This window comes from Gavia stellata, chromosome 1 (genome assembly GCF_030936135.1).
Source record: "Gavia stellata isolate bGavSte3 chromosome 1, bGavSte3.hap2, whole genome shotgun sequence".
Taxonomy (NCBI): Eukaryota; Metazoa; Chordata; class Aves; order Gaviiformes; family Gaviidae; genus Gavia; species Gavia stellata.
Genome location: NC_082594.1, coordinates 109,771,951 through 109,796,604, shown reverse-complemented (window position 1 = coordinate 109,796,604; position 24,654 = coordinate 109,771,951). Strand labels below are relative to the sequence as shown.

The 24,654-nt window shown below is 37.7% G+C and overlaps 1 protein-coding gene across 2 annotated transcripts in view; it reads left to right on the top strand.

The window, feature by feature from the left end:
- USP25 (ubiquitin specific peptidase 25) overlaps positions 1-24,654 on the top strand; it is a 95,097-nt gene that overhangs the window by 56,626 nt on the left and 13,817 nt on the right. The window contains exons 7-19 of one of the 2 annotated variants that reach the window (XM_059823136.1): positions 1,875-2,012; positions 2,869-2,945; positions 3,444-3,517; positions 5,003-5,151; positions 8,853-8,980; positions 9,771-9,866; positions 10,159-10,320; positions 12,128-12,336; positions 13,051-13,121; positions 16,780-17,008; positions 18,382-18,579; positions 20,056-20,195; positions 22,923-23,036. In XM_059823136.1, the coding sequence (XP_059679119.1) occupies positions 1,896-2,012; positions 2,869-2,945; positions 3,444-3,517; positions 5,003-5,151; positions 8,853-8,980; positions 9,771-9,866; positions 10,159-10,320; positions 12,128-12,336; positions 13,051-13,121; positions 16,780-17,008; positions 18,382-18,579; positions 20,056-20,195; positions 22,923-23,036 (1,764 nt within the window). In that variant the 5' untranslated portion in view covers positions 1,875-1,895. The remainder of the gene's footprint in view (positions 1-1,874; positions 2,013-2,868; positions 2,946-3,443; positions 3,518-5,002; positions 5,152-8,852; positions 8,981-9,770; positions 9,867-10,158; positions 10,321-12,127; positions 12,337-13,050; positions 13,122-16,779; positions 17,009-18,381; positions 18,580-20,055; positions 20,196-22,922; positions 23,037-24,654) is intronic. The other variant, XM_059823144.1, reaches the window with a different exon arrangement.

Below are 24,654 nucleotides of genomic sequence, written 5' to 3'. Positions count from 1 at the left end.
TGAATGTTCTATACAGGTTTTTATTTTAAGATTTATTTTAATCTTTTTTGTGTTGTTGCACCTACGGTATGCTTTAAAATTGAGAGCCATGTGCTGTGATTACTTTATTAGTTCTTTTGTTTTAATGTGCAAGTCTTTTGTGGAACTGTATACCTTGTCTTGGGGACTGGCTCACATCCTTTTGAAGATTTTGGGCTTTGTTTAGTCAGAATCACTATTTGTTGTGGTAAAGCCCACGTAATCTGGTCAAGGATCATGCTTAATGCACTACATCGAGCTTTCTCAAAAAACAACAAGGATTTTTCTAGTTCTAGAGAACTTTTTCATAGGCTTTACAGAGAGATTTGTTCTGAGTAATCCTACTGACATCAGTAGTCAGTTGTTCAACCTAAAGCTACAGGTATGCTTAAAATTCAGCCAAATTAGTAGCGTAAATTTGGGTAAGTAATGCAATAGTACTCTGTGTACTTCAGATTTAACAAAAGGAAGGTGAGATCTAGAGTATTCTGTGGTCAATCATCTATATTATTCATATGATTTATGACTGGTGTTGAAGCATCTTGATAAAATATATATCTACACTTGAAATTCTATTCATTTTTAATAGATCACTTTAGGAAAAAAGTAACAAAAAATCACTTTCACAATTTGTTTCCCTGTTTTTTTGTTATAAAGTGCTTTAAATATGTAAATGGGAGACTGATTTTATTCTTAAATTATGATGATATAATGCTGAATTAAGGTGGCATTTGATCAAATCTTCAGCCTTTTCTGTGAACATTGTTTATAACTGGCAAGTGTTTTGCAAGGTGGACGAGAAGAGCAAGTAAAAATTGGGATTTTATGTGAATAGAACTATTTTTTAGGTATTATGCAGAACATACTCCAATTCATGCGCAGTTTTTAAAGCTGAAATAAAACAGGCTTTATGTAAAAAAAAAAATCTTTATGCATGCTGGATTGACATAGGAGTGACTAAACGAGTCTGCTGTTTGATGAGCGTGTGAAATAGTTTGTCATCAAGTAGTTCCAGTTTGACCAGCATCTGACATCTGTGCTGCCTTTGAATGATACTTTGTTCTAAATACAAGTGGATATTACATAGGTTTTAATTTCACAAGTATTTGTCAACTATGTACTCAGGAGTGTGAGTGATATCTCCAATCTCCACAGCATTTGTAACCTGTGGTTTAATCTATGGTATGATGGATTTGTGTTTCAGTTTACTTGCTTTTCATTATACAGACAGAAAGTATTTCTTCTGCTTCTCTCCCTGAAACCGGAAAAATAACTCCATATTTCCCGTGAACTATACTTAAAAAAAAAAAATAGGTAGAAAGGAGAGCAGGCTATTTCTCTTACTTCTGTCAAGAGAAATAATAATGGTTTGTGCACACCTTATATATTTAGTCTTCAGTAAAAAATAAGCTTAAAAAGGTACTAGGGAGTGTGTACACTCACAAGAAATTCTGCTAGAGGTATAGAGGAATACTAATGTCAATAAAATCAAAGCATATTATTGCAGTGCATTACTTAAGGCTTTGTAAGTCTTGGGAACAAGAGTTCTGTCTTAAATGCAACTCAGCCTGTTCACTTGTTCATTCAGTCCCATTTCAAGTCACAGGCACATCTAGATATGGTTTCAGGGAGCTTTCAGTTTCTGAAATACAATTTTCTTCCCAGAGAACTACATTATTTTGTAAAACTGACAAGTAAAAGACATGCCACACTACCTTGGTAGTACTACTACAAGTAAGCTTATATATAATGATGATTGGCTGGATATATGCTTAGTTCATTGGGTAACACATCTATAAAGTAAATTTTTTTGTTACCACTTTGTTAAATATTTTTAATTTCTTCTTCAAATACAGGAACATAGGAATCTGCCTTTCATGCGTGAATTGAGGTACCTGTTTGCACTTCTAGTTGGTTCAAAGAGAAAATATGTTGACCCATCAAGAGCGGTTGAAATCCTTAAAGATGCTTTTAAATCAAATGATTCCCAACAGGTGATTTCCATGTATTTTTATTCAAGCTTATGCACATTTTCATATGCTCGTCTGGCAATAGGAAACTCTTAAAATGGACAACAAAAATTCAAAATGTCCACGGAAAAGAAACTTCTAATTGTCACAGGTTTTGAGCTTTTTCTTTCATGTTATGCAATCTCTAATAATTTTTATTTAAAAAAAAAAAAATCCAGACAGCATGACTGTTTTATTCAGTACACTTTCTTCCTATTACTTTAGAAACCAATAGTTCCACATTCTTGCTTTTAGAGTTTAGTTTAGCTTCTAAGTATGTGGTTTTTGAAAGAGCTTTATTCTTCACATCCAGGGCTGGTATAGTTCTGGTATACTATTTGTCTGTGTAGATACTGGTTTGGAGGGTCCTAATATTCATATTCAGGATTCTTGCCTAAATCATAGTGGATACATTTTGCTTTTCTGAGAAACGCTTTGTTTCTTCGGGTGCTTTTTTTCCCACATGAGGTTATGTGGCTAAGGTGTTTACTTACAACAGCATGCTGAATTTATTGCTTGATGAAAGTAACATTAGTCACCACTTGTTAGATACCAAAGGGTTTGAACAATGGGATTCATAAGATGCCTTTGGACTAGCATGGTATGAAAGCTGAGCCCAAGAAATAAGGATCACAGGACAGTGTAATGGCTGAGGAACACCAGAGCCTTAGGGTGCTGTAAGAGCCACCCATAAAAAACCAATCATGGCATAGTCTTAAACATAGTGTGATTTTGGAGCTCTTGTGGGGAGAATACTGCTATACTAATCTTGTAAGGTGACACTTTGTTGTGTTCTTTTACATATGTGAACATATACTGATCATTTCCTATTTTTCAACAGCAAGATGTTAGTGAATTTACACACAAATTATTAGATTGGCTAGAAGATGCCTTCCAAATTAAAGCTGAAGAAGAGAGGTAAGATTTTTTTTTTAATAGCTCTGTATCCAGCTCAGTTGGATCTTTTTCAGCCACGCAGTGAGAAGTGGATTTTTGGTTATTTGGTTTGCTTTTTCTCATGAAAATATTCAATATACTTCTCAGAAGTAAATACTCATCATTTGTATAAGTGAACATCTGTAAACTGTCTTTTGAATACATGATTGTTTCTAGAGTGTTGCAGGAAATAGTTTTTACAAGGGTTTTGTACAATTTAACCACTCACGAATTGAATTGGATTTACATAAATTTTCTTAGAATGAAGCACTTCTGAAACTTAATTTTCAGAATATACTTACCATTGCAAATATGTGAATCATTGTTATTGTCATTAAAGGAAAGTACAAAACTTAATGAACAGTAACTGAGTAAAATAGGTAGCATTTCCATAACGAATTCAGAATATTCTGCTCATAGTTTTATAAAAGTTTGTAGCTTTGTGTTTGATTTTTGCACTAACATGCTTTCTGTTTTCAGGGATGGAGAGAAACCAAAGAACCCAATGGTGGAGTTGTTTTATGGACGATTTCTAGCAGTAGGTGTACTTGAAGGTATGCATCTGAATTCACTTGGACTTCTGTGCTCATGTCTGTTCAGTGCTTGTCTAAGTACACAGGTGAATGATGCAGTTATAGCATTTTAGCTACTTCTGCAGAAGTACATTTGGAGAATACGCATTCGATCTGTGACAAAATGTTTGTCCTGAGAATGAGACTGAAGGTAAATGTAGTGAGCTGCAGAGGTCCAGAAAGACTGTTCCAATAACTTTTAGGAGCTGAGCAATGTAATTAAGTGCAGTAGAAGTTAGGGTGAGATGCTGAGCAAAAATGCTTGCAAGAAATTATTATCAGGGCACTTTTGCCACTTACTAATGGTATACAGAAGGCAAGTTATTGTGTTTCATTGAGCTAGTCTCTTGCACTCTCTCTGCTTCATTTAGTGCAATTTAAAATTTCAATTATTGAATTTTCTTCTGCACAATTTTTGGTACGGATAACTCACCCTCTTTAAAATTACAGTTCACTGAAAACAAGCCAGTGAAAACCTTCTCAAGGGCAGTGTTGGAGAGACTACTGAGGAGAAAGAGACTGTACAACAAGCTTCCTTTTCTTATCTGCATATAGTTAGTAGATCTGCAGATCTGCAGCATTCTCTATTTCCAGGAGGCCAGCAGTTGTGAAAGTATTTTTGAAGTTGGTGATTTTGTTCTCCATCCCGAGAGTGAATGACTCGTGAGATGCCATTTGAGTGAAGCAGCTATAATCTTTAAAGTGGCTTCCAGGTTGTTGCTTGGCCTGGAACAGTGTATCTAATGATTTCTTGTCAGATTTCAAAACCATTCTGCAGGTTCCCTGCTCCTAGCTAGTATTCTTGCTCCTTGGTGTTCGGGTACTTCCATCCCTCACATTCTCATCTTAACTGAGGAGATGTAAAAACCAAACCAATGAAAAGAAACTAGTGGATGTAAGAAGACTTGTTACTGTCTTTAGGATGACATAAATGAAATTGTAGATTGAAATCGTTTGTCACCGATATTTCTCCTCATTTTTGAGCTTACGTCTTTATACGCTGTTACCAAATTGTGATCTTGTTTTCAGGACAGAAATCATGAATGTTCTCTTTTGTGGTTTATTTTTGCAAAACTTAACTTATACAAAGGACTGTTTCATACCACCAATTCAACTAACTTCTCTGATACAATGTAGGGTTGGACTACTGAGCTGCTATTTGCAGGAGAACGACTGATGTATATGTGTAAAACTTTCCATACATCTTTTGTGCCAAGTCATTTTGAGTTTTGCTTATTACCAAAAGATGCAAAAACAATATAAAAAATGGGCTGAAGAGGAAAATACAGTAATTTTCAATATTAGGTTCAAGTGACTTTTGCGAGTAACTTGTTTTCATACATATGATTGAATTGTTCAGTAAGAAAACCTGGGTATTGTTCAGTAGACTAGGTCAGGTGACCTAGGATTATTAGGTTAGGTAGATGTTTGTTCTGAAACCTTAACTGTTTAATTTCTTATGTGAAGGTAAAAAATTTGAAAACACAGAAATGTTTGGCCAGTATCCACTCCAGGTTAATGGCTTTAAAGATCTGCATGAGTGCCTAGAAGCTGCAATGATTGAAGGGGAAATTGAATCTCTCCATTCAGAAAACTCTGCAAAGTCTGGTCAGGAGGTGAGTTAAGTGCTCCTGTGGGCTTCTCTCAGGGTGGTGTTGTAGTGCTGTTTTTTTTTCATTTGGGTTCACGGTTGGTTTTTATGTGACCTGCTGCTGTGCAGGTTCTGATGTCTGGTGTAATTGGATTTTTAATTTGGTGTGTTTATCTCTTTTGGTGTATCCAGAGTATCATCTTTTTGTATTTATCATAAGATACAAAGTTCATGCTTATTAAAAGCTGGCACAGTTAAGTGCTTACAGTGATTTGGCACAGGCTGGTTCCCACCTGTTGCTGATATTTGATCTCCAGAGAGGTCATGGGTATAATGTCCTGTGGTAGCTGACCACTGCTCTGAATGACTTGCCACCCTGTGCAGTGCTGTAAACAGCACGCACAAGCTGTGCATTTGACCATTGCTTTAGAGCATTGTTGTTATTCCTTTGTGCCTGTCTTCTAATTCCTCAGCACTGTGGCCTTCTCCCCTTTTTACTGATGTTTCCCAGCATCCTCCTCTTTGCCCCCTGTGGTGGGCAATTCTCCTCCTCTTTGCTCGCAGTGGTGGACAGATGATACTTGCTCTATGGGCTGCTGTTCCTCCCAGAAGAGCTCTTGCTAGAGCAGGAGGCTGCCAAATGTCAGAGCATACTGAAGGCATGGATGACAGGATTCAGGTGGAGCCCCACTAAGAAGTGGGGTATGCAGTATGTGGTGTTGGAATGAAGTGATGAATGAGTTTTCTTGTGCAGAAATAACGTGTTAGGGAAAAGAGGTAGTTGGACCGACGGTAGTTGTAGAACCAAGAGGGTGTGCTCTGAAGTGTCCCCTCTTATTGCTGCCATGCATGTATATGCCCAGCATTTTTTCTCTGGCAGAGCTCTCTCTAACCTGTGGGTTATTGATGTGAAAATATGGGAATCCCCGTTGCCTGTAAAGGCTTGAGCTACTTTCTCTTTACACAGTTGTTCATGTTTCATCACAGTTATTTTAAAGATGTGAAGTCTTAGGAGGTTTCTTCTACTTAAGTAGACAGTTCAGGTATAGTTTCTTCTTTGATGTCAATCTTTTGCGGTAATGAAATTTTGCTTCCTTTAATCATATCAACATACACATGGTTTAATTACTAAACCTAGTGATGCACACTGAAATCATCCTCCAGTCTGAAGCTGTAGTTCCAATTTTGTTATCAACAAAGGTTTTATAGCATCCTTTTTGCAGTCCCTTTTTCTGGTCAGCTATTGGTGATCAAATATTGATCAACCAAATAATTTAAAATGCTTGTTAACATCTGTATTTACACATCTTACTGGATGTGTTCTTCTTTCACAGGATGTTTCGATTTTTATTCCAGCACTTGTAGAAATGACTTCTTACAATGAGCATGTTTCCTGAAATATAACTGGAAGAAAAAAAATCTCATAAATATCTTGGTACAATCCAGTGTTCAATTTCTTTACGCAAGATGAAATCTTGCACGATTGTTCATCTTATGGATGGAAGGCTGTCTTGCAGTTAAAACCTGTGTGCATTCATTCATAAAATGTCAGTTCAGTTATAAACGCGTGACTAGAAATGTCAGTCTTGGGGTTTTTTATGGTTTTGTTTTTGAGGGGTTTTTTTAACCCGTAATGTCAGGGAACTCTGGGGAACAAAAGGATAGTCATGTACAGGCCTACAGTGTTAAGCTCAGAGTTCTGTGAAACTGTCAGGTTTTTAATCAGCTTGGCTTCTTAGCATGTGGAAATGGAAGTGAAATAGACATATGACAGATTGACAACAGTGGCAAAACAAGAAAAGTAATGTGTTAAGTCCTAATCTGGAAAAACACTACTGCATTATTACCATGGCCAAGTAAATCGGTTATATTTCCCTGAACTGAAGTAATTTATTTATAGTGGTTGCTGCTGTTAGTAGTTATGCTTAAATATAATGCCTCAAAGATGTTACAGTACATTAGAAGGTTTGGAAATACTGAAGGAAGCTGAATTTCTTGTCGTTTTAACGAATTCTGTCTCTGCTGAACAAAGGCTTCAAGTGGTATTCGTCCAAGCTGGTAGATATCAAAGCTTAAAGAGAATAATATTAATGTGGTAGTCACATGTGTTGAAAGATCCATTTTATCCTGAAATTAACGTTCTATTTTTCCCTTGTTCGCACCATTGCCTCTAATGGGGTATTTAGCTTGTTTGTTAACATATGAACAGAAAAGAGATATTCCTGTCCCAAGGAACTTAAATCTGAATTCAAGAGAAGATGGAGATCAGTACACATACTTGGAGTTAGAAGTGTGGGGAAAATGAGATAACATTTGTCAGCATCATGGTTGATGAACTTCAGCACATCAGCAGTTTAGTCATTAAGTGGTTTGGGGGCTTTGCAGTAAAAGGGGTTTAGGGGGAAGGGTTGTGGTGTGGCTTTGCTGACTTTAGCATTGAAATTTACTGCTGTGTGAAGTTGCTGCAAGAGAGAAGTCGTAATTGTCTCCTTTAAAACTGAAAAGGTGGTTAGTGGAGGCTGACATATGCAATAAGAGGGAAGGCAGCTCATTTTGCATGTAAACAGATGTGAGGAGTGATGCTGAAGGCAATGAACTAGGAAAATCTGGTAACATCCTGGAAATCTGTTAGTGTGACAATGCTACGTGCACTAAGGCTGGGCAAGGATAGAAGAGAGGAAACATTGCACTGAGATGTGGAGTGATGAGAACCTAGATCCAAATTTTAGCCATGAGCAAAGGTTGTCTTGGAGGTATTGTGTGAAAAGGCTATTCAAGACGTTTGGCTGGATAGGAGAACTTGAAGTGAGCCCTGAGTCAAATGCCACGTCCGGGCTGTGGGCATTGATGTCAGAAATATGCGGCAATGGTGTCTGCAGCAATCAGGGAAGCTTGAGTTGATGGTTAGACATTCAAAACATATTAAATGGATAGACTGTGGTTTTCATGTTACAGAGCAAGGAGGAAAAAATGGATTGTAATGCTGGAAGTGGAGCTGAATTTGTCTTGTATTTGAGAATTGAAGTATGTGAGGAAAGAAATGAAGACTAAGGATAGACCTCTACTGAATACTCAAAGAAAGCTGGGATAAAGTAACGATAACATGGTTTAGTCCATGGATGAATTAGCAGTGATTAGAGGTATAAGCAGAAACTTCAGGAGAGGATGTTTGTATGGAGGAGATTTCAAGAACAAGTATCAGTTTTACAGTGCTGAGAGAGCTTGTCCGACCTAACCCAAAGTACTCACTGATCCTGCTTCAGAGAAGGTCATTAGAAACTTTGAGTGATACCAGGTGAATGAAAGGGTCAGAAACTTGAGTCTGAGGCAACTAGTGGGAAGAGCACTTCATACAGTATGAACAACTCTTTCAGTGGCCTTCGAGAGTTAGAAGAGAACAGGACAGTTGACAAGGCAGGTAGGTTCAAGCGTAGGCTGCTTTTAGTACAAGCAAGATAAATGTGAAAGGAAGAAGCCTGCCTGCCTACTCTGCTTTAATGCAGATGGCAGTAGATGAGTTGAAAAGCTTTGATGCAGCATGGGTGACAAATGGTCTGTGTTTACAGTGAAGGTGAAAGATGAACTTTGGAAAGCTTATGCTGATCCATCCTCAAAAATCAGTTTCTACCATAGCTATGCCAGTCTGCAGGTACTGTAACATTATTACTAAAGTTCTGCTGTTGGAAGGCATTCATTGTGGGGTTTTCTGTTTTTCTTTTTGTTCAGCACTGGTTCACTGAGCTTCCTCCTGTCTTAACTTTTGAGCTATCAAGATTTGAGTTTAATCAAGCTTTGGGGAGACCAGAGAAGATACACAACAAATTAGAATTTCCTCCAATTTTGTATCTGGACAGGTACAGTATAATATTATCAACACAATCCTAGTATGAATATGAATTAAATCTCATGAGTTTGGTAAAGTTGCTGGTGCATCTGATACTCACTTAAATCACAGTAAATTTCTGTTCTAGCCAGACAAGTTACAATTTTCATGGTTTCATCTGTTTCAGAAAATACGCATAGATAATAATTTAAGACCTACTGCTACTTTGTGCCAAAACCTGCTTACGCTTCAGTCTTTAATTTATTGCTAGGTAGTTGTGTATGCAGGCAAAATACTCTGAAAAATCACACTGTTTGAGTCCATTTGGGAAAGAGGGTGAGTAGTCAGATATTTCATGGTGTTCCAGATAGACTGCATGGATTGAAGAGGATTCTCAACATCAGTTGCATGCTGTTTATACGTAGAGGTGAAATACTTGGCTTTCAGTTAGACGCTGAATGTTATTTGTCAACCTAAACAATGAAACAAGAGTATTGCTACTCGGTTGCTACTTAAGCCACTTAATTTAGAAGCTTTCTAGTATGTGTTTGTATACATTTATAAGACACATCCATAGTATGAACAGAGCTTTTGATACTGGGGATAAAGCATCTTCTGAAAGTTGTGGAAGAGGAGGCTTAGCGGGGTTACCATTTTCTTCTCAGTTCTGTTTTACTGCTTAACATGTTGTAGGTACAACAAGGCTCTAGAGAGGGTTAGTTTTTCTTGGCACTAAGCAGTGTGGCTGATGGGTACAGACCTCAGTTTCAGTGCTAGAATACTATGGGTTGACATCTCTTTCTAACTTTCATGTTTTACAGGTATATGCACAAAAACAGAGAAATAACAAGAATTAAACGGGATGAAATCAAGAGACTCAAAGAGTACCTTACGGTTTTACAGCAGAGATTAGAACGGTACTATAGATAACTGTTCCCAATGTAAATGCAAGTAATATTATGGGCTACATAGAATAACTCCTTTCAACTATGCACTTTGTGTGTAGTTATTTGTGCTAAATTTCCCTGCTGTATCTCTTTTATTTTACTGTTTTCCTTGGAAACTGTGTGTAAGCACAGTAGTTCTGGTGCATGAAATGTGCTAGGAAAGGCTTGCTTTATTTAGTTGTGGTAAACCAGAAAAAAATCCTTTTTTTTTCTTTTTCTTGTATATGTGAGTCATGGCATTAATACGTTTTATGGTTAACAGATATTTAAGCTATGGTTCTGGTCCTAAACGATTCCCCTTGGTAGATGTCCTGCAGTATGCCTTGGAGTTTGCCTCCAGCAAGCCGGTGTGTACGTCTCCTGTCGATGACCTGGGTGCTAGTGCCCCTGCCAGCGGCACGCTGCCAGCTCAGACACTGCCCAGGTAAGGGCTGCCTCCTGCTCTCCCAAGGTGAGAGGCCAATCATGCCCTTAGTGCAAACCCAGCTGCTGAGAGAGAGGGGAGGAAGTTTAACTGCTTTGTTCACTGGATTGATAACAACTAGGCATCTTTTAAGGGGTGTAGTGTAAAGTTTTTGCTCTCTCCTTAGAAATATTTTTCAGCACGACAGACTTTATTAACATTTTGGTTTATTTATTTATCTGGGTTTGTCTCATGCACTTCTGAAAATGTCTTTAGGTGGAGAATTACCATTTTCAAACACAGCACAATTCCACCTACAGTTCCAAATAGACACGAAATCTGGTGAGGTCACTGCTTCCCAAATGTGTTGTGGAAGAATCTGAATTTGGGCAGCATGTATGTTCTGTGGAGCTTCAAGGTTTCTGGTGTACAATTTATCTGTTAATTTTTGACTGGGTCTTAAGCTTCTTTTCTGCTTTGCTGCTTACATTTCTGACTGAGATTGTCAGGAACTTAACAGTCTGACTTTTTAAATACAGACTAGCCAAAGTAAGAACATTACTAGACCTTTATCACCCTGATGTTCTCATTATTGAAGCTAGTAGTAACTGTTAGTGACAGCTAATAGAGTAGAGTATAACTTAAGATAGGGTTTGGCTAGCTGGATGCCAACGGTTTATAACAGAGCTTTTTTTATATCACAATTGGAAAGTAGGGCTCTAGTCCAGTCAAGAAAGTTAACTTTTTGTACTTTAGAGAAGTTAAGCAAATGCGGCTAAAAGTCCTTTCCAAGATTTCAGACATCTTGCTGATATAATGCCAATAGAAATCATGATGACTGATAAGAGAAGACAAACTTTTAAGATACCATTGTTGCATAAAATGTAATAGCAGAAGTAGTATACTTTGAACAAAGTCTTGTATAGGAAGCTTGTTCTGTAAAAATGTGAGTATTACGACTTTTTTGTCAATCTGTAAGAACAAAACAGCATGTTATGAGGAGTGACATTGTCAGCTCTTAATGTTCTCAGAACTTTCTAAACTACTGCAGGATCTAGGTTCCTCAGGTTGTATCATGACGCTGCACAAAGTAAAGAAATAGTGGCTTGCTAGTACTTCAGATTCCTTATGTGTATGTTTATATATAGGTGGTCTTGCTGGGAGGAGAAAAACCTGTAACAGTTTTTAATTTTTAATATTCTGCTGCTCTTGTAGAATTCTCCTAAGTTGGCCACTTTGCTGTTTGAGTTATGAGACTTGTTTGGAACAAGTTTAGATGGCTTGGTGCTAAATTTCCAGTGTGCTATAAATATCAGAAATTGTTTCACTGTTGCTGTTCAGTTAAGTTGTAGGTAGGTGACTGGAAAAAGTCTGTTAGACACTAGACATGAAGATAAGTTATTAAGCACAGAACTCTGTATTTATTGGATTTTATGGTCAATGGGCCATAAGACAAGCTGCTGCAATTTTTCTCTCTGCAGTTTGGCCGTAAATGTTTCAAACCACAGTGACTACTTGTATGACGTTATTTGAATGTGTTGAATAGCATTTCAAGTGAAGCAAACTGACTTGACCGATCCAATTCCTTTATCATTGGTAACGGCAACCAGAATTGTTGTTGTGCTAACATGTAATACACCACAAAGTTTTCAGAAGTTATATAGTTATTCCATATTGATGCTGTAGTACCTTTTCTGGATTGTGCTGTAGGAAATCATTACCTTTTAAAATTTCTGTTTTCAGATGAAAAGCTTATTTTTATGGTGTAGCTTTTAGTTTGTATACATGACAATTCAATTTTTGTATTTCATGTTTTGAATGAATGCAGCACAATAGAGCAGCAGGGGCCTTCATCTTCAGATGTTCCTAGCACATCTCCTGTACAAAGATCAGTAATACATAAACCTTTCACACAATCACGAATTCCTCCTGATCTGCCAATGCATCCGGCACCAAGGCACATCACTGAGGAAGAGCTGTCTGTCCTAGAAGGCTGTTTACATCGCTGGAGGACTGAAGTAGAGAATGACACTAGAGGTAATGCCACAAGCTGGAGAATGCTGTTTGGGAAGGATTTGTGGAAGTGGGGGAGATTTCCCTTAATGTCCACATGTATCCCGAGTTGCTTGTTTCACACTTCCAAATTTATCTCTAGCTCATAGGAAGGGAAGTCAGTTAGAAATTGTAGTAGACTGGAGGTATATAAACTGAAGATGCAAACTGGGTGTTGAGTGGAGCAGGTGTTTCAACGCAGGTTTCTGTGTGCAGGCTGTTGAGGGGAGTAGAGTGAAACAGAGATGGGATCCATGCCAAAGAACGTCCCTGCAGACGTGTCTGAGCTGTCTCTGTTATAGTGGCTGGGCCCATGCTGTGACTTGGTACTCTGCAGGGGAGTTTAGGGTAGAGTGACCCCTTCCATAAGGGAAAATTCAGCGAATTTCTGAGAAAAGGCTTTTTGGAGTGGGTAGAGCTTACAGTCTGTTCTGTTGCTCTGAGGGAAGCAAGGGAAGTAGTTGTTCTAGCAGGGGTGGGCTTGGCTGAGCTCTAGGAAACAACCAGTGGCATATAACGAGTCACTCTTTCTGCTTTATCATCCGAGAAGGTTTAGTGTTTGGCATGTAGGTAGATAAACAGATGCACCAAATGCGAAGCGTACCCTTGTTTGGCTTTTAATGAGATAAAATAAAGATGTAGCCATGTGCAATTATGCAGCCTTATGGAACAGAGCTTCTTTTTTTATTTTTCTTTTAGATTTACAAGAAAGTATATCTAGAATACATCGGACAATTGAGTTGATGTACTCTGACAAAACAATGGTTCAAGTAAGTACAACTTCTGCATGAGATAATTCAAAATAGATTCTTTTTGTCACTTTAATAAAAGTTCTTAGATGCTTGAAAGTAGAGCAAGTATACAATTATATATAGTGGTTTGAGAAATTTCATTGGAAAGTCATAATGGGTTTTGCAAACCTTTTAGTTATGCAGTCAGATGAAAGACAGTGTTACAGTATTTTACAGGTGACATACTTAAGTTTAAGCAACTTCGTGATGAAAAGCCCAAATATGTTCGATCTCTGATCTACTTTTTTGACTTGAATGCAGAACTTCAGTTTTTATATAACACAATAAAATTTTTCTCACCCTGATTTGACCATATTGCTAGGTAATCTTATAGCTTTAAGGTGGCAAAGCATTAGGCACAAGAAAATATTATTTTTATATTTCAATATTTATTGCCATTGCGTATTGCATCTTCCTTACTAATACTTGGGGATTCAAGGCTCCTGATTTTAATTTGCAGTTAATAATGCCAGTGGGTGGTGGTGGTGTTGTTGTTATGGTTATTGTTGGGTTTTTAAAAACTCTGTCTAGATTTAGTATCAGTCACAACCTTGACTATTAGTCTAAGCTGAGTTTTAGGGAGATTCTCATGCTGTGTAATCTGAACAGCATTTTTAGAATGTTTTACTATGGAGTCATGGCTCCTCTGGTATTTCTTGTGTTCACATACTCGTGTTTGCTCACTTTGACAGGTTTTAAGGTTAAGGATTACTTCCTCTGTTACTTTCTGTTAGTAAAAAGAACTATTTTCCTTCCAAGTAAGATCTGTTCAGCTTACAGTTTTCCTTGAGGTATGTTTTCATTTTGTACATGGCTTGTAATAGTTCCTGGCAGCTGAACTGTGATGTTAAGGATTTCAGGCAGACTTGCCTAGATGGTTTTCTTTAAGCTTGCTACTCGCAGGCATTTTTTTTCCTTAATACCTGTGTTATAACAGGAACGCTACAGGTTACATGTCATCTAACAGTAAAATGAAGTAATTTGGTGATCTCACATCCAAATAGCCTACCTGTGTTGGCTTAAGTGTTACAGGAGGAAATACCTCTGGATGGCGAAGATACTAGTCAGCAATCATTACAATGAAAAAAGGAGATTATTTAGTAAAACACTTTGTCCTAGTGCAGATTTGTATAATGTAGACTAGATTTTTTTTTTAGTTTTTGTTTTGAAACAGAATTCCAGGAACAGAGGAGGATGAAGGTGGTATATAGATTTGTAGAGGGGGTTCCTGTGCCATGGCTGAAAGTAGTGGTGTGTGTTACGTGATTGTTAGGGAACAAATAGGCACTGAACCCATCTGAAATCACAGGCCGGAAGCAAAGGCTGCCCTTCTGCAGCTCAGCTAGTTTTGTCCCTGTGGGTGTTTTGGCACACAGGAAGGAGGCAAGTGCATATAGCTGTCTACTTCCCCCCACCTGCCTCTGCATGTGGGTGATTGGGTAGCTTAGTATTGCCGCATTCACTGGGAGCGGTTTCACAGTATTGTTCTTTTCCTCTGAATGATAAAATTGTAGGACTGAAAGCTTTTCTCTTGTGAGTCGGTAAGGTCTGGGCACATAGAGCTAGACTTTTCTCAGGAAAATGTATTATAGTTGCAGGATGCTTCCTAGTGTGTGTATGAACTATTTAAGAAGCTCTTAATCTTCTTGTGTCCCCTTCGATTCGAAGGAAACTGCAGTTGTCCATAAGACCCTTGTTAAATTGTCATGTGAAATACATTCCCGAAATTCTTATTTTGTCCTGAATGAATAGATTTCATCAGCTGCTTATTTGAGTGTTTCCTTCCTTCCATGAACTTGCTGTGAGGAAATGAGACACCTGTTTTTCCTGTAGGAATTCATCTTTGATATATCAGCTTTGATATGTATGTTCTGTAGCTACATGTGACAAGGGTGGTAAAGCTTCATTTCTGCTTCATGAGTAATGTGTAAGCTAAGAAGCTTAATGCCAACTATTTACTTGTTGTGTTGCCCTGTACCGTTAATTGCTGTTGATATAATGGCTTATCACAAGAGACACCTGTCAGCACTGAACTTGCGTGTCCCCCAGTCACAGACCTTTGTGGGGAACCTTCCTGGAAGCTCAGCATGGATGACTGACAGCCGGTCCTCCAGAGCTGGAACCAAGGGTAGGGGCCCTCAAGCTGACCTAGTTAGCATGGTTTTGAGTAAAATGATTTAAATTCACCTGGGATTTTAATGCCCTATTTTAATGTGAGGAAATTTTATTGTCGAAGTCTAAAGAGACTTCTCTTTCCTTTTTTTTTAATCAGGATCTGCATATATTTATGTGCCTACGCATGGGCTTGCAATCATATTAAGAAAGCTTTCACACTGGTTTGATAACAGATGTTAAAAACCCCAGAGCATTCAGATTTAAGGACTTGCTAGGATTTCTTCTGTGTATATTTCTTGTGTTTGGGAGATTTACAGTATGGTTTGGTCTCAGGGATGACAGCCTGTTTGATTCCAGCTGCTGTGCAGTCAGCCAGCTATATGGTTCAAGGTGGGGTTGCAAAATCTCCAGCGCTTGCATATATAGCCTGGAAGAGAATGATCAGGTTAAAAATAACTTCAAGGAGTTTCTTAAGTCATAGTTACATATGTACTTATGCTTACTAATTATAGTGGTCCTCGGATAATATTTGTAACAAATATTTAGTACACCTTATGTTAAATTGACCATTTATCTACAGTCCAGACTGTGACACCAGTAAAAGATGGTTTCAGTTTTTTCATCCTAGCTAAGCTGCTGTCATTTGGGTGTACTGTGCATAGCAGGGAAGATCAGTTTTCCCTTTTATGTTGCATGTGCTGTTTCAGCAGGTTAAAATGAGCCGATCACTAAGATGCTTTAAAGACTGATAAGGAAGCACTCTCATTCTGCTTCTCTCTCCTTCAGATTTCCAACTACTTGAGTAGAAACTAGGTTTCCCATTCTCCTTAGTTGTCGGTGAACACATGTAACCTGGGATACTTTTTTACATTGATCCTAGAAACTGGTATCTTCCTTCTCTGCCTCAGGAGGAGGAGAGGACCTCTTCATGTGTTCCATTCTTCTTGTAGCAATGCTTTTACCGATACGTTTAAAATACTGGAAAACAGTTGTATTCCTATTCTTCTGTAAGAATTTTACCTTTGACTAATGGAAGTATTCCAACTCCCAGATATACCTTTAAATAAACTCTCTTACTGGCACATAGAAAGCACAGAGTTTATTATCTTGAATTTACTTCAGGACAAGTTTACCAGGTCAGAACTGGAGCAAATCATAGACACTCAAGGCTGACATATTTGAGGGGCTTTTGTAGATACAGGGAAAGTAGGAATATTAAGGAATTAAGAAAAGAAAATGCCTGGCAGTAAAGACAGCAGAGTAGACATTTGTGCTATAGATTCACTAATGTTTTTAAGATCTCTTATAACTAGTAGTGGTAAGTAAAATAGTTCAAAGTCCTTTTGCTTAGTGAGTTGCTAGTTTTACCTTTTTTGGTTTTCCTCTGTGTCGTGTTTTGATCCTGTTTGTTTGTTACTTTTATTTAATGTAGCTGTTACTGCTGGCAGGTAGTAGGAACTAAATGCTCGCAAGGAGAGTTTTTGACATTTTTGGGTTTTTTGTTCTTTTTTTTTTTTTTAAGGTTCCTTATAGGTTGCATGCTGTGCTAGTTCATGAAGGTCAAGCTAATGCAGGACACTACTGGGCATATATTTATGACCACCACCAGAACAGATGGATGAAATACAATGATATTTCTGTGACAAAGTCAACTTGGGAAGAGTTGGAACGGGACTCTTTTGGTGGTTACAGGAATGCCAGTGCATATTGTTTAATGTATATCAATGACAAGGAACAATACTTGATACAAGGTAATGTTATGGATATGTTTTCTGCATGATACAGAATAGCTGAATATATTGCTAAAGCAAGCTTCTTTTAGATTGATTTCCAGATTTTTGAAATGGTTTTAATTATTATTGAAAGTTCTATTTATGCTCATAACTGTTAGTCAGATTGTTTTTGTGGGTGGAACAACTGCTCTTCAACTTTTGGATTAATAAAGATATTGCCAGTGTTTCAGCATTATTAAGAGAGCAAAATAAACTGTTTGCTAATTTGTAAACATTTTCACCAGGTGATCACATGTTCAGAATTTTGGAGGTGTTATCTCAGTGAAGTTAAGAACAGAAATACGGAAGTACAGAAATGACCCTCTTGACATTAAAATCCTCATGTAGCTTTTTTTTCATAAGCTTCAGAACTCTGAACTTCACTGGAGCGTGGAAACTTGAAGCTTTATGCAGGATATTGAAATGTGAATAACTTAGCCCTACCCACCACATACTAAACCAAAGTAATACATGGATTGGGAAATTTTTTTCAGGTCATGTAGTAGTATGTTACTATAAGGCTTGTATGTAAGTGTTTGGAGAGAGGGCTAAGATCCCTTAGCATGAGTTTTGTGGGGCCTGATAATGATGGCTAGGGAGCTGACTGTGAAAATGGGCAGAGATTCAATAGCAGGTGGTGGAAAATTTTCTTGTTCCTGTCTTTTTGTAGGGCAGAAAGCTAGAATGTGCATTAGTTCAGTTTTTAAATGAGAACCAATATTAACCTTGACATTTCTAGATTGCCAGATTAGTAGTGGACTTGCAGCCATAGGGTTTATGGGCCCTGTAGGGTGGCTGTGCCACTCTTAAGTCTGAGGTCTGCTTGCTGGGGGACAGTTACAGCTGATTGATCCCCCAGGATCTGGGACCTTCTTGCAGAGACAATTCTCGAAGCAAAAAGGAAGGTTACTTCATGTAGCTGGTGTTCATATAAGGGGACTTTCCAAATCCCTGTAGGCCCACTCTCCTTCCCCTTTTCTGCTGGGGAGTTGAGTTGTGTCCAACTCCATGTGGCAGTAATGCAATCAAGCTTATGGTGGGTTTTTTTGTGACTTTTTTATGAATGTTCACAATCATAGGGTGCTCATGGCCCAAAAGGCTTATCTTTCAAAATGGCAGTGATCTGATGGTACCCAAGAACATATCACCCAAAGATCACAAGAGCAGTAGACACGTGTCCCAGTAGCAGAGGAGTACCCAATAGATAATAAAACCAGTTAAAAGTAATATAGTTTTGGGGTTTTGCTGCTGTACTGTATGTTTCCAGTAATTCACTTGAGGAAATTTGTTGAATGTACTTTCTTTTCCCCTATTCTTTCTTTTTCTGAAATTTATATTTCATGTTACCGCAGAGGAGTTTAACAAAGAAACGGGACAGATCCTTGTTGGAATGGACACGCTACCTTCTGATCTAAGGGATTACGTCAAGGAAGACAATAAACGTTTTGAAAAAGAACTCGAAGAATGGGATGCAGAACTTGCTCAGAAAGCACAGCAGGAGAAGTTGTTATCTCAGATACCCAGGGCACCAGCACCCTCACCTGCTCCAGGTTAGCTGCTTCTACCTGTTTGTAAAAGGAGTGGAACCAAAAATCACTGAGTTTTGTATATATTGTTTTGCAGCTTAAGAAAGGAAGAAAAAATTAAATTTGTGTAATCTTGAATTATAACTATTTACTTGGCCAAGGTAACTGCACTTGAAGTTTAGTCTGTTGGGGTGTTCTTGCATTTTATTTCTTATTTAAAGAAAAAAATTATTTGTTGATTCTTCTACCTTTTCCCTCCCAGTTGTGCTTAGCTTTTACTAATTTTTTTTTCCTTAGAAACTTTGGCCTTTTAAGATAAGTAATTATTAATAGGCCTCACCAGTCTGTTTTGAGAATTTATTAGACCATAAGTGATGTACATTCTTCTATTCAGAGTGATTGAGTAGAAGACCTACCTTCCCATTTTAAATTAGGACAGGATTTAGATCTGAAGAGAAGAATAATTTATTTGGTGTGATATATTAAATAGAGTTAGCAATAGTAGGGCCCACTTAAGAAATTATTATGTAAAAACAAGGGTGTTAAAACTGTGGAAAAGGCTCTGAACAGCAACAGTGAGGCCAATGCTGTTAGGAACCTAGCTAATGAAGACCACTGGCAATCTGACTGTAAAACATATGCCTGATTTGACACAGAAAAACCTGTCAGGTTTTAGGTTTTATCCGCCTTTTGATCCATTGCAGAAGGCTGTATGTACATTATGTGAAAGGTAACATGACGGATTTGTGCTGTCCAGATGCTCTTATTGTTGTATTTGAGTCATTAAGACTGAGCATATATTTCTCATAACAATCTATGACTACAAACTGAATGTAAAAACTGCAGTGACTTAATGACATTTCTCTTCGCAAACTCCATGGAGAGTGACTTCTATACGTTTTGACTTCACAGATACTTTGAGACTGGTTTTAGTTCTTTTGTTAGTAATGGAAAGTACTAAATGAATGTTTTATTTGTTTGCCAGAATTTGCTTTCATCATGTAAGGAATATAAGACACTATTTATGCTAAGCAATTCTATTGCCCTCAAGTGGGGGAGACTTTGAGATTACCCTTAAGTCAGAAGAATATAACATGTTGATTATTTTGTGAAATAAAAATACATCTGGCATTCAGGTGGCTGTAGGTTATTCCATTTATTGGGTCTGTAGGCCACAGAAAGTCCAAGTAGGGATCTCATCTTTGTTCTCAGTCATCCCCCATATGGTTGATGAACACCTCTCACCCAAGAGCCTTAATGGGTCTATGGACAGGACAGGTCTGTTATTCCTAATATAAAATCATGGGTCCATTTATATGAAAGTGTACACCAGTCTGTGTGTCTCAGGTCATGTTGAAAAGTTGTATTTGTGAATGGTGTGGCCTACGCTGCATTTTCTGCGTGGGTTACTTTATCTATGAGAGAGTGACCCAAATAAAGCTAATCAATTCAGAATTCATGCTTAACACACAAAATTGTTATTTTATTTCTGTCACTAAGTTCAAGCAGGAGAACCAGAATATTTAGAGCAGCCATCAAGAAGTGATCTTTCAAAGCACTTAAAAGAAGATTCTGTACAAGCAATCAATAAAGCTTTAGCTGAACAAGAAGATAGAGGCCCAGAAGCTATAATGGATACGGTGAGGATATTTTGAAGCTTAAAATACTACTTTTGCTTTTATTTTGCAAGTAGAAACAATATAATAGCTGATAAAAGGGTGTGTGAGTGGAAACTTTGAGATGAAAACTGCTATTTCTTCAGGGACTGTCCAACAAAGTCCATCCAGAAAGTGTGTACTACAGTAATGGGTGTAGTGGAAGAAAAATACTAAGATAGATGTCCTCTATGTGATTAAAGTACTTGTTGATAGTACAGCATATTGTTCAAATGACAGTCATGTTTGTGCCCACCATCTTTTCAAAATGTTAGATGGTTCCATTTATTTTTGACGAGTAAACATTGACATTCCATGTAAAAGACTTGATTTAAACATTCAGTTTTTTATCTGAGAAATACAAGATTATAATTGAGTTCCCTTGAAAGACCTGTGGAAGTTAAAATAGCTTCAGAAGTAAAGGTTTTTTCAACAGCAATCTGTAGCTTTAAAGCAAATTCACAACTTGTTGAAAATTATTTTTTTGTGATTCATCAGATGCATATATTAACTTAAAATGGTTATAAGAATTAGTGTTGGGTGATTCTGTTTTGACTTCATACACTAAATACTGAGAGGAATTGGAAATTAACTACTTCATTAGTTATTAACGAAACTAATATTTAATAGCTTTTTCTTTCAGCAAATATTGTTTTGCTTCCCTATAAGTATATAGATAAATGACTGATGTATTTGCTTTAAAGGCACTTGCTTCTGTGGCAATACATGCATCTGTCTTGGAACTGTATCCGTAAGGATAAAACATACGAAATGTACAGTATAAGCTTCCTTAGGCACCACTAGTAACCACTAGAGATATGAACAATTTAGATGTGTGCAAAATTTGAAGCATGCTTCCTAAATTCAGGTATGAATCCTCATTAAACAAAAGCAGTCTAGCCACAGATACATTTGGGATCAACAGGAAAGTTCTCTTAAAGCCTTTGAAAATGACGTGACAACTTGTCGATTCTTGCATCTTACGTGTTTTCCATCCCTCTCACCTGTGGTGTTAGGAGAGCAGAGAAGCAGGCTTTCTCTGCTAAGCTGAAATCAAAGCCAACAGAGAAACTAATCTAACTCTGGATGAAAAGATGCTCTACCACTAATGCTTTAGGCTACTGCATATCTGACTTTTTTGAGTTCTCAGAACACAGAACAGCTTAGGGGGAGCCTGTCCTATGAGTTACCTGCAGCTGAAGGGGTAGCTATGAAGATAGCAAACCCGTGATAAAATGTCGTGCATCATGCTGTCCTCTTTCTAGGGTCTGTGAGCATCCATCCTGGTGGGACGTGGAAGAATCTTACAGGCTTGATTCCATGGGTCAAGTGTTTTAGCTTAGGCTAAGGACAGTTTGCACAGTGATCAGCCTTAGGACTTTACAAGACTGTGGTTGAGGAACCACATGGGGAACATCATGATAGGCTTAATGAGGCAGATGCAGGTTGTCTTGTTCCAATATTTTCACTGCATTGTTCTGCAGCAAGGTGGATGGCTCTTTAAAACTAAAACCAAAAAAATCTCAAACCATGCAAACTATTTTATTTAGAAACAAATGGATTTCAGCTGTTAGACTCTAAAGCCAATTTCTAGCTAATCTGAAGGTACTCTGTTAATGTTTAAAAGCTGCTCTCTCAAATTTAACTTAGGCAGAATTGTGCTTCCTTCTCAGTGTATCATCATGCTTTAATTATTCTACTTCCATATGCATTCTGACATGCAGGCATATATTCCTTTCCTCTGCTTTTTGTTTGTCCATTTTAAAAGAAGGAAAGCCAACATCAGAACATGTAACAAACAGGACTGTAGGTTAGTCGCCATATGATAATTCGTGTCCGTTTTCTGCCCTTTTGTCCTTTTTTCTACCCTCTGCACAGTCTTCCTTTGTATTTATACAGTACTGGGTGTAAATAGATACTATATGTGTGTTTCTGGAATCTTTGTTAAAAAATGAGATTATTGTAATAGTTACAGAACAAGTAGCATGGCGCTCTGTGATTGCTTAGATGAGAGTCAAGGTTTAAATTCTGCAAATGTTGTAAACTGGCTATTACACAATGATAGATTGTAGGAGCTGAGAGTTGTCTCTATGGTTTAAAACTTACTTTAACATAGCAAGAATTTCAGTGACTAATGTAATCTTCCGCTGTATTTTCTGTCTAATTACTTTCAGAAAAACTCAACCTGTTGAATGTAATGCACCTTTAAATATTCTTTCAAATATCTTAATTGCTAGAGGCTCTTTTATACTTTTTTTTCCCAGAGCATCAGGAAATTAGCCTTTAGTTTGTTGCCATCCCTTAGTATGAATTCAGCAGATACTTCAGTTATATTTAGTAATATTTTTGTGGAACGTATGGAAAAGAAGTGGTGGTTCAGACTCATCCTTTAACAACTGCCTTAAATTTGTAATGGATGTTAGAGTTGCAATACTGGCATACTAACCTGTAAAGATGTAATTAGTGAATAATGGGCAAATGAAATCTTTTTAATAATGATGGCTTAATTTTAAAATGTACTGCTTAAAAAATTAAGAAACTGTAAGTAGAGTTGTAAGTGATATTTATTATTTTTTCAGAACTTCAGCAGTGCACATCATTTTACTTGATCAGCCTGTCAGTTTGTGTCTCTCTGTAATTTTATCTTTTTTTCTGATTTTTCTTTTTTATTATTTCCCCCCCACACATACTGATAATGATTTTCTTCTGCAGAGCTCTGATAATGCCCCAGCTCAACCAGCTCCTAACCAGCGAGTTGTAGAGGTGGCGATTCCTGATGTAGGGACTTTTGTGATTGAGTCAGAGGAGGGGGGTTATGACGATGAGGTACATTTGATTGCAATTGTGTGCACCGCTCCTCCTCGGTGCTTTCTTGTGCTGCCTGATGAGAATTTTTGGCATGTTTGCACATTGTGACACCTAACAGATTTCTGCAAGACTAAATGCTTAGCAATTTGTAACCTTAACAATGTCTTAATTTGTAATGAAATATGAAAGGAAAGCACTAGCTACTCTAATTGGGCACGCTTTGCATGGTACCATTTACACTGGAGGTATTTTTGTCTTCTTAGCTGTGGAAGTTGAGTGTTTGTGTTAGGCCAAGAGAGCCTTTGAAATGCTGGTGATAGACTGCGGACTACTACATTACTTAAAAAGTGACAGGATAGCGAGTGATGTTCTTAATGTTTGTGCTTTCTTGTCAGTCCAATAAAGCTAATGTTCAAGTCCGATCCCTTATTTGCCAAGGTTAAGCTTTTCAGACTTCAAGGATTAAATTATCCATGGGAATAACCTGAAACTGATGTGGCTAGTGGAGCTGACTCTTCCAAAGCTTAAGGACAAAAAAAAAGTACAGAAACTCTTTTTCCCAGTTCAGACCCAGGGTGGTGTGTGTACCTGGTACTACTTGAAGAACAGATGGGAGGCGCATGTTATCCTGTGAGACGCTATTTTCTTTTGCCCTATTTTAGCAGCAGAAAGCAACGCTGCCAGGTCATCAAACTGTCCTGCCTTGACACTGCTTACTCCATGTTTGTTTTGTCTAGGGATAGCATTGGTGCAGCCCATATTCTCAGGTGTCTGAGCGTGCATTCTTAGTGGGCTTTTGCTTCCCTAGGGAAATGGATATTTCAGGTCATTCTGCCCTGTAGCTGTGATCAGTTGTGACTGGGAGTATAGGATTTGGAATAAAATTATTTAATTGACGTCACCACATGGAGTTTGGCTTCTCACAGATGCATAGTCTCCACCTTTAAAGACATGAGGATTTAGCCTCACCTAATGACCTGCTTTTTTGGTTTTCTTTTTTCCCACTATTGTCCCCATGCCATTGTCTTTCTAGAGGATGATAACTTTCTCCCCTATTTCCCTGTTACTTTTGTAAGTGTATTCACTTTTTTTAATGTTGTTCTTATGTGTGGGAAACTCTTCTGGAGAGTTTAGGGTTCTTCATCTTTTGTTGCTGTGCCAGTTGCTGTGCCGGCTATACCTTGGGCAGGGAGAGAGGGAGTGGTTTTCATTGCTTACAGATAGAACGGCCTTTCGCCTTTGAGTAACCTAGATGTATCAGATTGTTTGTATATAACTGATGTGAATAGGTGTGAGATGTGTGTCTTATGTCTGGCTTTGTGTTTGTTAAATGTTTTGGGTTTGATTTTTAAGAATATGTCTGCAAATGCTCTAGGGACCAATTGCATTTGCAGTGATGGATCCCTTATTTTGATGTTGAAATATGCATAAAATACAGGCAGTGTAGTTTACTATGCTTTTAATATAGTATATATAAAGTGTGATTGGTGATTTTTCTACTTGAGACATGTTTTGTTTTTGTTTTGTTTTCCTTTGGCCATGGGTAGCACTCATTTGTTGTGCAGTTTCTGATGGATACTAATGCTGAACGATGCATGTTCCTTTCCTGGGAAATTTTGACCATGCAATATTCAAA